This window comes from Pelophylax lessonae (assembly GCF_965119305.1).
Source record: "Pelophylax lessonae genome assembly, chromosome: 6".
NCBI classification, from domain to species: Eukaryota; Metazoa; Chordata; class Amphibia; order Anura; family Ranidae; genus Pelophylax; species Pelophylax lessonae.
In genome coordinates this window covers 20,618,275-20,632,459 of record NC_138773.1, presented here as the reverse complement: position 1 = coordinate 20,632,459, position 14,185 = coordinate 20,618,275, and the positions used below count along the sequence as shown (strand labels likewise).

Genomic DNA, 14,185 nt, shown 5'->3' with positions numbered 1-14,185 from the left:
CCATTTCCTTAAACCCCTGGTTTCTGAGACTCAGGCTTATCTCAGAGACACTAAGCACATCATCCAAGTCATTGGTGAACTTGAGTGCTCACCAGATAGTATTTTGATAACCGCAGACGTTAGCTCTCTCTATACGATAATAGGTCATCAGAATGCCGTATCGTCTGTAAGATGGGATCTCAATTGTCCCATACTCATAAGAGATATTTGGTGAGATGTTTGAAATTCTGCCTGAATCGGAATTATTTCTGGTATAACCATCAGTTCTTTTTGCAAACCATGGGAGTGGCAATGGGCGCACGCTTCGCTCCCAGTGTTGCCAATCTCTTTATGGCACACTGAGAGGAGGAGGCAGTTTTTCAACAGCGCCCCAAACAGCTCACATGTTACCGCAGGTACATAGATGACCTGTTCATGGTCCGGGAAGGGGATTATGCCAGCTTACAAAGTTTCATGGACAAACTTAATAGTAACTAGAGGAACATTTCCCTGTCATGGAACATTGACAAGGACAGGATGGTATTTCTGGACCTGGAAATTTTCAAGGAAAGGGGGACCTTCAATACACGTAATTATTTCAAACCTACCGATAGGAATGGGTACATTCTGTTAGAGAGTTGTCGTCATGCCTCGTGGTTGGGCAATATCCCCAAGGGCCAGTACATCTGTCTTAGGAGGAATTGCTCCACGGAGGCTGATTTCATCTCTCAATCCCAGATTCTTACTGAGAGGTTCGTAGGGAAAGGTTACAGACAGAGTAATTTGGAGGCTGAAATGGAGAAAGTGAGGGATATGGATAGGAATGTTCTGATTAGGGATTCCAAAAAGGAAAAAGGGTCAGGTAAACAGGAATTTAAAATCATCCTTGACTACAATATTCAACACAAAAAAGTTGAGAAGATCATCTCTAAACATTGGGGAATTCTTCTTAGGGATTGTACACTGGGACCTGTTTTACCTCCACGCCCACAGTTTATCTATCGGTGGGCTCCAACCCTGATGGACATTATCGCACCAGGGGTGGTTGACTCCCTGTCCAGAAGGAGAATAAACTTTTTTCTTTCCTCCCTGGTTTTATTTTGCGTGCGGAAGATGTTCCGCATGCAAACAGGTTAAGCATAATAATAAAAAAACGGAAGGAATTTACTGCTCATAGTACATGCAAACAATATAACATCAGAGACCTTATCACATGCAATACGGAAGAGGTTGTATACATGCTGGAATGCAATTGTGGCTTCTAGTATGTGGGTAGGAGGTCAAGGGCCCTGCATGTGAGAATTGACGAACATATTGGTACAATTAAAAAAGGAAAAGTAACACACAGTGTATCAAAGCACTTCCGCATTATTCATAACAGGGATCCCAGAGGATTGAAATTCTGGGGCATAGAATGTGTTAAAAAACATTGGAGAGGGGGCCATTTTATCAGGAGGCTTAGCCAGCGAGAATCCTTTTGGATCTTTGAAACTGGTGTGTTATCTCTATTGGGGTTAAATGTAGAATTCAACCTCAATTGTTTCATTTCTGATAGGTAAAATCATCGTATTTGTTTTAGATATTTTATTTATATACTTTTTTATTTGATATATATTTTGCTATATTATGTATATTATGGTTTATCTTGTGGGTACAGGATCTATGGGGATGACGGCGGGTGATTATGGATATTATGCCTATATAAGTCCAGTAAAGTCTTGGCTTATGGGAATAGAGCAGATTGTTTTTTTTAAATGTAATTTTTATATCAGCCAGTAGATGGCGATATGAGACATTGCAGTCCCAGCCATACTCGCAGTAATGATCGCTTGGTGCTGTTTAGGTAAGTGGATGACAGCTAAACTCCACCCCCGTTGACGAAGTCCCCTGTTGGACGATACGCGTACGGGAGGTGGAGCTGCTTGTCACCCGCTGCCATCCTTCCGATCAGCTGTACTCAGGAGCCATGCTTCATGCAGTGGCACCATGTCTCTCTGGTCTATATGCACTGGTTCATGGAGAGAGTGCCATGTTGTACTATGCTTTTACTTCTAGGTTTTATGTAAGTGCAATACCTTCCTTTTGTATGTTTGGAATAAAGTTTGTAACAGAGAGCACTTAGAGTATTTCTTAATTACATGGTATACACATTGATGAGACCGGATCTGAGCAGCTGATAGAGTCCCTTGTTTGAGCCGTGGTTATCAAGGATCCTTCCTGGTGATTAACCCTTTGGGGAAAGCGCTATTTAATTTACCTTCATGTGAACGTGGTGTATTCACTGGTGGAGGGGACTGATCTGTTTCCACATTTCCTGCACCATTTGAACTGGATTGGGATTTCTTTGCTGTATATGGACTATCCTTTATCTTGTGCTGCACTTTAATGTTCCTATATATGTGCCCCCTATAGATAAATCCACAACTGAGCACAAAGGTTACTGTGGCTGATATCTGTAGTGATCTCTATTCCCACAGGTATGTGCCCCCTATAGATAAATCCACAACTGAGCACAAAGGTTACTGTGGCTGATATCTGTGGTGATCTCTATTCACACAGGTATGTTTTCCCTATAGATAAATGCACAACTGAGCGCAAAGATTACTGTGGCTGATATCTGTAGTGATCTCTATTCACACAGGTATGTGACCCCTATAGATATATCCACAACTGAGCACAAAGGTTACTGTGGCTGATTTCTGTAGTGATCTCTATTTACACAGGTATGTGACCCCTATAGATAAATCCACAACTGAGCACAAAGGTTACTGTGGGTGATATCTGCAGTGATGTCTATAAAGATTTTAGAATGTTGCAGAAACTGACCGATGAACAATACTGGTATTGGTATCTGATGTAAAGATATTAATCTATCCCTCACCCAGGAACCTTAGCCCTCCCTATACTGTCTGATATGATGTAAAGAATTAGTCTATCCCTACCTCACACAGGAACCTTGGCCCTCCCTACACTGTCTGATATGATGTAAAGAAATCAGTCTATCCCGATTCCCTACCTCACACAGGAAACTTGGCCCTCCCTACACTGCCTGATATGATGTAAAGATATCAATCTATCCCTACCTAACACAGGAACCTCGCCCTCCCTACACTGCTAGAAATGTCTCTCTGCACCGTCTGACTCCAAAAAACAACTACTCTCTCCCTGCCTGAATCGCGTGCCTGTACCTGTCTGATCGCCGCACAATGACACTACACGCTGCGGCTGCGCTAGCAGCCCTTTATGTAGTGTGGGGCGTGTACTTGGCCCTTGAGCCATGATTGGTTAAAGAAAGCCTGCCTTTAGTCCAATCATGGCATAGATCATTTGATTGGCCAAAGCATGAGGTCAGGGTGCATGCTTTGGCCGATCATAAAATGCGCTTCACGCGCGGCGTGCGTGCAGTGCATTATGGGAAACTCAAATTACCCGCAAAGAAGCACATTTGTTCGTCATTTGACGAACAATCGAATTGGCAATGTTTGAGTCAAGCTAAGCCTTGACTCAAACTCGAAGCTCATTCTTACTACAGATTAATAGAAAATGCTCAGGGTTGATGCAATATTTAAAACAAAATAATACTTCTGATTCCAGTGCCGCATGGAGTAGCTGTACTCCATCTCTGCTCCAGCAGAACGGCCCGAAAATGGCATATAAAGGCTGCCCAGACCCTCGCTGCTTCTCGCAGACCCTTCAGGAAGCCCCCCCCCCCGCAACAATGGACTGATTCCTGGAGAAAGGCGGAATGCGATCGCATCTGGCCCACCTTCAACTAGAGACCGGAGCTGCAGCCTTGTCATCCAGTATGGCAGATGTGCCTGCCATGAAGATGAATGGCAGCCCCATCCCTCACTCACAACAGCAGGAGGATATTAGCACACAATGGATCACCCAAGCTGTGGCTGTGATTCTTATCCTCATCATTACGCTCTCAGTAGAAAAAGCTGTCAAGGCAGGCATACTGCTCTTCAAAAAAGAGCTGAGGGAACATGCCTCCCGCCTCAAAGAGGATGAGAACAGAATTTCCAATATAGAGGAAGAACTGTACCAGGCATAGGCTACGGAGCAGACACAAGAAAAAACCAAGCAGTTTATAAACCAGAAAGTAGAGGACCTGGAAAACAGTTCGAGACGCAGTAACCTGCGATTTATAGGAGTCCCAGAATTATTGAAAATATCTGCTGTTGCATATTTCTGTGCCCGGCGGATACCAGAAGCACTGGGCCTACCTGGCCCTTTTACAGTCGAATGCGCACGTTGCATGGGGACTTTCTCCACTGAACGCACAACCCCCAGTCCAATAATCATCAAGTATCTGAACTATGCAGAGAAAGCCTGCCATCTTGCAAAAATACAGGCAGTCCAGATCTCTTCATATTGACATAATCAAAATCCTGATATTCGCTGACTATTCTATAGAAGTCTCAAAGAAGAGAAAAGCTTTCCAACACATCTGCACGGGTCTCCACCAGCAACAAATAAAATTCACCCTGGCTTTCCCTGCAATTCTCTGCCTTAAAGAACCTAAAGGAGACCTGCTCACATTCCACAACCCGATGGAAGCGAAGCTTTCTGTGCTCACTCAACCCAGAACCACAACCAAACCTTCCAGCCAGGGCATCCCTGATCCCTCGACCTATGGATCCATGCAGTCCATGAAAGGACTCCCGAAAACGCCTAAAAATCTCTGGCTCAAACAACAGGTCTAAGCCCCACTGACTCTCACTCTAAGCCTTGCTGACTCTTGCTTTACCTCATATTTCTTTACGCTCCTTTGCCACCCATCTATACTCACCCTACTAGTCTTCACTTTCTGTTCTTTCCTCTAGAGCATCACTAGATGCAGCTGATGTGCTCCTCTCCCCAATGACCCAAGTTTGTAAAATTGCTCTTTTTTCTTGACCAATAGGGCAGGCGTATTCCATCCTCTGCAAAAAGTCCTTTGTTTGTTTTGCTGTATGGATTATTTTTGTTTTTTTCCCTATATGTCTTCTCCTGCAGTGTTTACCTACTCCTCCTATTCCTCCCCACATGTATCTTCTCCAGAAAGTATATATATATATATATATATATATATATATATATATATATAATCACCCTGCTGGTTCCCTAAACCCTGGTTCTCCAAACTCTGGTTCTCTAAGCCCTGGTTCTCTAAGCCCTGGTTCTCCAAACTCTGGTTCTCTAAGCCCTGGTTCTCTAAGCCCTGGTTCTCCAAACCCTGGTTCTCTAAGCCCTGGTTCACATCTATGTATGTCACTCTTTGTAGTTGTAGTATTGCTGCAGAACCACACCAGTCACAATGCTGCACAATGCAAATCCACTATAATATGCTTTCTATATTCTATTACACCCCTAATACTGCACACCAAAGAATAGTACACCTATATCAGTCCTTAAAAGGACTTTTGTGGACTAGTACACCTATACCAGTCCTTAACATAAAAGGACTTTTGTGGACCTATTACCTTGCAATTTGTGTCACTAAAAGTCTGTCCCTGCTCCTCAGCAACCTCTCCCTACACTGACAAAATTCAGAGTGTAAAATGGCAGCCAGCTCAGGTCTATTTATAAAGTAGGGGGTATGTCCATGTGCTGAAATGTCTCAATTGGCTGTCCTGTAAAACCTGAGGGATGTGTCATGGGTCAAAGTTCTTAAGAATGTAAAAGAAAATGGTGGCGCGAACATTAGCGTGAACAGTGGCAAAAGTCTGCGTTTTCGCGAATTTGCGAACACGCAAAGTTCGCCGCGAACCGACCACCGGGTGAACCGCAAGGCCATCCCTGCTCAAACTATTCTTTCGAATCAGCAATGACTCACCCCTACTCTTTGGTGGCCCTACTCCATTGCAGATGGAAATCAATTTGCTCAGACTTACAGTATAATCTTCTTCTACAAGATACAGCCATAGCGTGGAGAGAAGTACATACAAACCTAAACCTCTCCCCATTCATCTCTAGGCACCTTCCAATTCATGGAAACCCTAGCTTTCATCCAGTCATGGATCATCAAATTTACTCCTTATGGCAACGTTACGGTCTTACTAATTTCTCCTCTCTATGGAACATGGAATCAAGCTCACCATATGCCTTTCCAGTCATAGCACAGAAATTATCTCAAATTTCTAAATTTCTAAATTTTATCAAAATTACGTCTTCTACTTCTGGCAATGCGTCAACTTCATCCGCACCTCTTGCAAGGAAGGAGGCAAGCGATTTAGGATATCCATAACGGACCTTCTACTCCAAGAAAGATTGTATTCTATTTTGGACATCTTCAAACCTCTAATCAGTAAGATCACTTCCCCTTTCTCTTGTCCTCTTCTGTGACAAATTGGGGCAAGGACTTTCTGGATCTAGAGTTAGCAGACAACATATTACAGGGTTGCAACAAAGTCCTCCAGCTCCGAACAGTGGAGAGAAACACAAATTAAAATTCTCCATCATGCTCACATACCCTTTCTTTTGGATAAAAACAACCCTCAATCTGACTCTTGCCCTTTTTCCAACCAGCCGAGACTTTCCTTAACCAACCGCTTTTGGCCCTTGCAAACATATCTCCACTTTCTGGGAACAAACCATATCCTTCATTCAAGGAATTACTCTACTCCATTTACCAAAGGACCTTCTCCTTCTAATCTTTGGATATTGGGACAAGCAACTCCAGACATGGTCTTCCTATGCTGAACCTCAACACTTGGATGCTAATATGCCGCTGTATTGGCCGGAGAGCAACTTAAAAAAAATTAGACTTCCTCCTCCTGCCCAAAAATGTAACAGGTTAAACAAGTTGGCAGGTCTTTATGGACTTGACAATACTCCCAGATGCATTTAAGACCTTCCACAAATCTTTAGTTTACCACAAGGATATACAAATGCGTTATGACAAAGATGATACCTCTTGAGATCTCCCCTCTCTTTTATTTAAACCTCCAGGGATCTAAAAACATGAAAATTTCTCTCTAGCTCAATGAAGCAGCAAACGATGGATAACCTATCATCTTTTATAGGACCACAGGTTCTGTTGCCGTATCTAAAGGAGGCAGTTGCACGCTCCACCTCCTCATAGTCTAGTAATCTTACATATAAGACCCATCCAGTTCTATAATGTTCATGGTTTACTCTGTTTGATTTACTCTTTTATGCTTTCTTTTATCATCCATTGTACCCACCTCTCCTTTCCAGTCACGGGAGAGCAGTGTACAATGAATGTACAGTATGTACAATGAATATATATTCATTTGTCTCTATCATTTCTCAGTATTGTGTACCCTGTACTCAGATACTTAATTACTTACTTAATTCTTTACTTACTTTTAAGAGGGCTCCTTTACACCTTAAAGGAGTTGTAAAGGCAGAAGCTTTTTTTTTTTTTTATCTTAATGCATTCTATCCAAAAACAAAGAGAAGTGGTATGAAGGAAAGTGGGGTGAAGAAAAGTCCAATCAGGTCAGAAGAAGAAGCAGAAGCTTCGAAACACGTTACCACCCATCTTTATGTCAGCATGCTAGCAAGCCCTATTTTAAACACTGCCTGTGGGACACGTAAATAATCAAAAATAAAATAGAAGTTGGTTGGGTTTTGATGTTGAATATACTGTATGTGGCTGAAATGTGCATCTTCAAAATCTCTAAAATAGAATTAAACCTGAAGATTTTTATCTGCATATCGGTAAATATAGTTTCATTTTCATGTGCATTATTTAGGTATTTATTTTACTGTGAAAGCTAAACAGATTCATTTTTTTTTTTGCTTGTGTCAGCTACAACTGCTACAACTGCTGCTCCAGATAATTCAGTGTGCGGTTCCCCCTTGGTGTCCAGTCGAATAGTTGGTGGTACAAATTCATTGGAAGGGGAGTGGCCCTGGCAGGTTTATGTTACAGATGGAACAAATATATGTGGAGGCTCCCTGATCTCACAGGAGTGGGTTATGACGGCAGCGCATTGCATCGACTAGTGAGTATAACATGTTACCTTTATATACCAATTCTTCAAACAGGCACCAATCATTCTGCTTTTGGAAAAATATTTCTATAAACTAGCCATGGACATCTTTATTGATCTAGTGTTCATCTTTTATAATGTGTCCACTTTAAAACTATCAAGTGTGCATCATTGATCATCATTGATTGGTTTACATCACCAAAGAGGACCTGTATGGATGCTAATATTGGGCCCCTCATTCAGCTATTGAGTTCATAGGCTTATTCACTGGGGGTAGATAGGCGCAGGTGAAGAGTGATCCATATAATACCCTAAACTCAAAGAGTTTGATTTACTAAAACTGTAGATTGCAAAACCAGGTACAAATGTGCATGGTAGCCAATCAGCCTCTTCTATTAAGCAAAACAAAATGGAAAAAAAAAAAAAAACTGGGAGCTGATTGGTTTTTATCCAGAGTTGTACATTGCCTTGCGAAAGTATTCAGCCCCTTGAACTTTTCGACCTTTTGCCACATTTCAGGCTTCAAACATAAAGATATAAAACTGTATTTTTTTGTGAAGAATCAACAACAAGTGGTACACAATCATGAAGTGGAATGAAATTTATTGGATATTTCAAACTTTGTTAACAAATAAAAAACTGAAAAATTGGGCGTGCAAAATTATTCAGCCCCTTTACTTTCAGTGCAGCAAACTCTCTCCAGAAGTTCAGTGAGGATCTCTGAATGATCCAATGTTGACCTAAATGACTAATGATGATAAATAGAATCCACCTGTGTGTAATCAAGTCTCCGTATAAATGCACATGCACTGTGATAGTCTCAGAGGTCCGTTTAAAGTGTAGAGAGCATCAAGAAGAACAAGGAACACACCAGGCAGGTCCGAGATACTGTTGTGGAGAAGCTTAAAGCCGGATTTGGATACAAAAAGATTTCCCAAGCTTTAAACATTGAAGGAGCACTGTGCAAGTGATAATATTGAAATGGAAGGAGTATCAGACCACTGCAAATCTACGAAGACCTGGCCGTCCCTCTAAACTTTCAGCTCATACAAGGAGAAGACTGATCAGAGATGCAGCCAAGAGGCCCATGATCACTCTGGATGAACTGCAGAGATCTACAGCTGAGGTGGGAGACTCTGTCCATAGGACAACAATCAGTCATATACTGCACAAATCTGGCCTTTATGGAAGAGTGGCAAGAAGAAAGCCATTTCTTAAAGATATCCATAAAAAGTGTAATTTAAAGTTTGCCACAAGCCACCTGGGAGACACACCAAACATGTGGAAGAAGGTGCTCTGGTCTGATGAAACCAAAATCGAACTTTTTGGGAACAATGCAAAACGTTATGTTTAGCGTAAAAGCAACACAGCTCATCACCCTGAACACACCATCCCCACTGTCAAACATGGTGGTGGCAGCATCATGGTTTGGGCCTGCTTTTCTTCAGCAGGGACAGGGAAGATGGGTAAAATTGATGGGAAGATGGATGGAGCCAAATACAGGACCATTCTGGAAGAAAACCTGATAGAGTCTGCAAAAGACCTGAGACTGGGACGGAGATTTGTCTTCCAACAAGACAATGATCCAAAACATAAAGCAAAATCTACAATGGAATGGTTCACAAATAAACATATCCAGGTGTTAGAATGGCCAAGTCAAATTTCAGACCTGAATCCAATCGAGAATCTGTGAAAAGAACTGAAAACTGCTGTTCACAAACGCTCTCCATCCAACCTCACTGAGCTCGAGCTGTTTTGCAAAGAGGAATGGGCAAAAATTTCAGTCTCTCGATGTGCAAAACTGATAGAGACATACCCCAAGCGACTTACAGCTGTAATCGCAGCAAAAGGTGGCGCTACAAAGTATTAACTTAAGGGGGCTGAATCATTTTGCACGCCCAATTTTTCAGTTTTTTATTTGTTAAAAAAGTTTGAAATATCCAATAAATTTCGTTCCACTTCATGATTGTGTCCCACTTGTTGTTGATTCTTCAAAAAAAATTACAGTTTTATATCTTTATGTTTGAAGCCTGAAATGTGGTAAAAGGTCGCAAAGTTCAAGGGGGCCGAATACTTTCGCAAGGCACTGTATCAGATTTTGCACTTGCAGTTTAGGTAAATCAACTCCATAGCTTACCACCTGGATTTTAGGAGTACACTTGGGGTATCATGAAGGGTGCTTTGAACTTCTCTCTGCCTAGAACGAAGCAGGGTCCAGGAATACAGCACAGCAGGAGGGGGTCCTTGCAGCTGTATAATTAAAACACTGACGTGATTTGAGGTCTCCAGGGTGCTGAACCTTCAGCCTAAACCTTGGGATCATTCATCTCATTACAGTTCTGAAAGCTTTAGGCGCCTTTCACACTTGTGCGACTTGTCCTGCGATTTGGAACTGCGAAGTTGCATGACAAGTCTTTCTCCATGATTTCCAATGAGTACCATTCATATCTGTGCGACTTCAAGTCGCAATGACTTCAAAGTAGTCCCTGCACTACTTTTGGCCGATTTTAATGCATTTTGAGGTCCAAAGACATAGGCATTGCTTCAAGTCCAGTCAAAATTGCGGCAACAAAATTGCGAGGCTGAACATTGAATTAATTCATTTTTAATATTCAAAGCAAACTCCCCCATCCACCCACGTTTCCATGCTTTATTTTGCTAAGAAATCACTTTTAAAAGCACCCCCTAGCATTTCTACCCGTGGCCATCTTGAGTAAGGGCAAATGATTCACGTAGCATTTACTTCCCGGAATCCATCTGCCCTTAGCACGGGTATGCCAGCAGGAGGGTGTGCTAAGCTGAGAACCCCCCCTCCCAAAGATTCTTGAGATGTATGACATCATTCGCCTAGGCAAGAAAAACCTATTTATTTACTAATAGCAGCAGCATAAGGATTCAACATATTTGATGTTGAGAAAGTGAAGTTCCGCTTTAACTATTCCTACACCTGCCCCTCATCACATGAGGATGCAACACTCATAAGCTTCATTCTGCATACAGAGGTTTGGCAGCCTTTACTGTTTTTGTGTGTCTGCCCTGTGTACCCGTAACCTGATTACCAGTTCATGGATCAGGTCCTTCTGCTTTTGCTTGTCTCTCTGTTTCGTTGTGACCATGACCTCCAGTTATGGATCTTCCTGTTGCTCCTGTACTGCCACCTACTTGCTGGTAATCCAGTTGCAGAAAAAGCCATTGTATGTTGATATCTTCACCAAAACTTTCTTTTTGTTGCTCTTGTTGCTAATCCTGGCTCACTTCTGGTTACCTCAGATAGCAACAAAGTACATCTTAACACCTCATACGCGATTATGATCATAGCTGGTATGCAAAAAAATAATTAACATAATAATACCCCAAAAATATTGTATTAATCATCATATGGGTCTAAAATATACAAAAATATAATAAATGAAGGGTGTGACGAGACCAATCTCGCCACTGGGCATTGGAGAAGCCTGGTTGCTCGCCTCCTGCAATCTGACTATGGACCCTCTCATCAGCCCATGCTAAACATAAACCCCATGGTGATTTGACTGTGTTTGTGGCATCTGAGCGCTGTTTGGATATGTTGAGCGCTCAGATCCAGGCTATCTGGGGATGGGTTGAATGTGGGGGTTCTGTTCAGTAGACTGGGAGTTATGCATTTTTGTGTCTTTTTGTGTTTCTTTAACCATGTGGCTAATGGAGTCTTGCCTCTATCCTGGAAGCTAAACCTAATTATATTTTCCATTGTCTCCAGGATAGAGGTCTCTGTGAAAACTAGTTTTAGGTAGAGGAGACGGACTGTCTGAGGTGGCTCTCCATTCACCTATTGTCGGGTGTGCTAATGAACTTGCCTGCTGTCTGCTAAGAGATGTAGTGACACTCAGAGTAATGTGTATTGAGGGCTTGTTAGGGAACCATTGTTCTGTGTCTAGCTATTGTGTACATTGATTACCCCTTGGGGCTTCTGTCTCCTTGCACATGGCAGTCCTACTGGTCAAGCTATCTGACCAATCACTGCTGACTCATTTTCAAACCCTCATTTGCATGGCTGGAGAGGACCTTATGGGGAACTGCAGGTACTGTGCAATTGACCAATGGGAAAGCGGTTGTTGGGGGAAGGATGTTCCAAATTCTGTATAAAAGTGTGCTGTGTTCTTCCAATAAATGTTGTTCCTGTTTTACCCTCAACTCGGAGCTTTGTCTCGTTATTGGGGGGATTTATTGTATGCTGTTCCAGTTTGACTGCTAGGAGTGTAAACCCTTCATATGGTTTTTCCTATTCAGCTGTATGCAGCATTCATAAGGTTCCAGCTACACTGTTTGCATCATTCCTTGGTTTCCAGTTTGGGAGTTTGGTATCCTGCAAGTAGCTGTGCCTGTAGCTCTGGAAGGGGAAGATCTCCTAAACGGTTTTAACCCTTTTGTGTCCGGGGTGCCATAACAATTGGTGGCAAGCGGCGGGATCGTTCCCACAGCCAGAAGGACAGCTACAGGAGACACCATTCCGTGGATTTACAATTTGGGGGCAACGCATGTCTCAGTACAGCAACCCTTAAAGCAACAGGATGGAACCAGCAGTGGAGTACAGATATTCACTGAAAGAATATGACCGTATGGTGTGTTTACGGCTGAGCTTCTTCGGACCCAATCCACTGGAGAGATACAAGCGGTTCGTGAGGAACTTAGTGTTCATGTCTCTGCTAGACAGGGCAGAGAGAGAGGGCTAGCTAGCACGTTGGGAGGAACTCCAGCGGCAGGTACAGTTAAGGGAAGAGGAGAACCCAGTCTCCATTCCCCAGCGGCAGGCTGATTTATTGGGAATTGGGAGTCCTGTCTCCATTCTCCAGCGTCAGAATATTTTATTGGGAATTGGGAGCCCAGTCTCCATCCCACAGCGGCAGAATATTTCAATGGGAATTGGGAGCCCAGTCTCCATCCCACAGCAACGGGGCTGTTTAGCCAAAGGGGAGACAGTCGGTCTTCCCCCACAGCAGCATGGTGGGTTATCTAAAGGGGAGACAGTCGGTCTCTCCCTACCGCAGTATGGTGGTGTATCTAAAGGGGAGACAGTCGGTCTCCCCCTCCAACAACCAGGCTCCAACCAGGCTACTTCTGTGGTAGCGCTTGCAACAGGGCAAAGTACCGCTGGTCTCTGCCCACTCAGCAACCCACCAAGGCAGTCTACCAGTCCCCCACACAGCCAAGGTGAGGCACCTGGACATGGACAAATTTCTCTTCTACCCAGGTGTAGTAACCAGTTGTTTTGGGTGGGCTGTACTGATGTTTCTGTTTTGTGGGTGGGCTGCTGGACTAACAAGGGCACTGACCAGCAGAAGGTCAGATACCCTGTTAGTCTGGAAAAGGGGATAAATGTGACAAGACCAATCTCGCCACTGGGCATTGGAGAAGCCTGGTTGCTCGCCTCCTGCAATGTGACTATGGACCCTCTCATCAGCCCATGCTAAACGTAAACACCATGGCGATTTGACTGTGTTTGTGGCATCTGAGCGCTGTTTGGATATGTTGAGCGCTCAGATCCAGGCTATCTGGGGATGGGTTGAATGTGGGGGTTCTGTTCAGTAGACTGGGAGTTATGCATTTTTGTGCCTTTTTGTGTTTCTTTAACCCTGTGGCTAATGGAGTCTTGCCTCTATCCTGGAAGCTAAACCTAATTATATTTTCCATTGTCTCCAGGATAGAGGTCTCTGTGAAAACTAGTTTTAGGCAGAGGAGATGGACTGTCTGAGGTGGCTCTCCATTCACCTATTGTCGGGTGTGCTAATGAACTTGCCTGCTGTCTGCTAAGAGATGTATTGACACTCAGAGTACTGTGTATTGAGGGCTCGTTAGGGAACCATTGTTCTGTGTCTGGCTATTGTGTACATTGATTACCCCCTGGGGGCTTCTGTCTCCTTGCACATGGCAGTCCTACTGGTCAAGCTATCTGACCAATCACTGCTGACTCATTTTCAAACCCTCATTTGCATGGCTGGAGAGGACCTTATGGGGAACTGCAGGTACTGTGCAATTGACCAATGGGAAAGCGGTTGTTGGGGGAAGGATGTTCCAAATTCTGTATAAAAGTGTGCTGTGTTCTTCCAATAAATGTTGTTCCTGTTTACCCTCAACTCGGAGCTTTGTCTCGTTATTGGGGGGATTTATTGTATGCTGTTCCAGTTTGACTGCTAGGAGTGTAAACCCTTCATATGGTTTTTCCTATTCAGCTGTATGCAGCATTCATAAGGTTCCAGCTACACTGTTTGCATCATTCCTTG

The 14,185-nt window shown here is 43.2% G+C and overlaps 1 protein-coding gene across 1 annotated transcript in view; it reads left to right on the top strand.

Annotated features, from left to right (window-relative positions):
- Positions 1–14,185, top strand: part of LOC309558212 (tryptase gamma-like) — a gene marked incomplete at its 3' end in the record, with an annotated part of 126,125 nt that overhangs the window by 93,573 nt on the left and 18,367 nt on the right. The window contains 1 exon segment of the mRNA XM_082261234.1: positions 7,778–7,937. Within this exon segment, the coding sequence (XP_082117360.1) occupies positions 7,778–7,937 (160 nt within the window).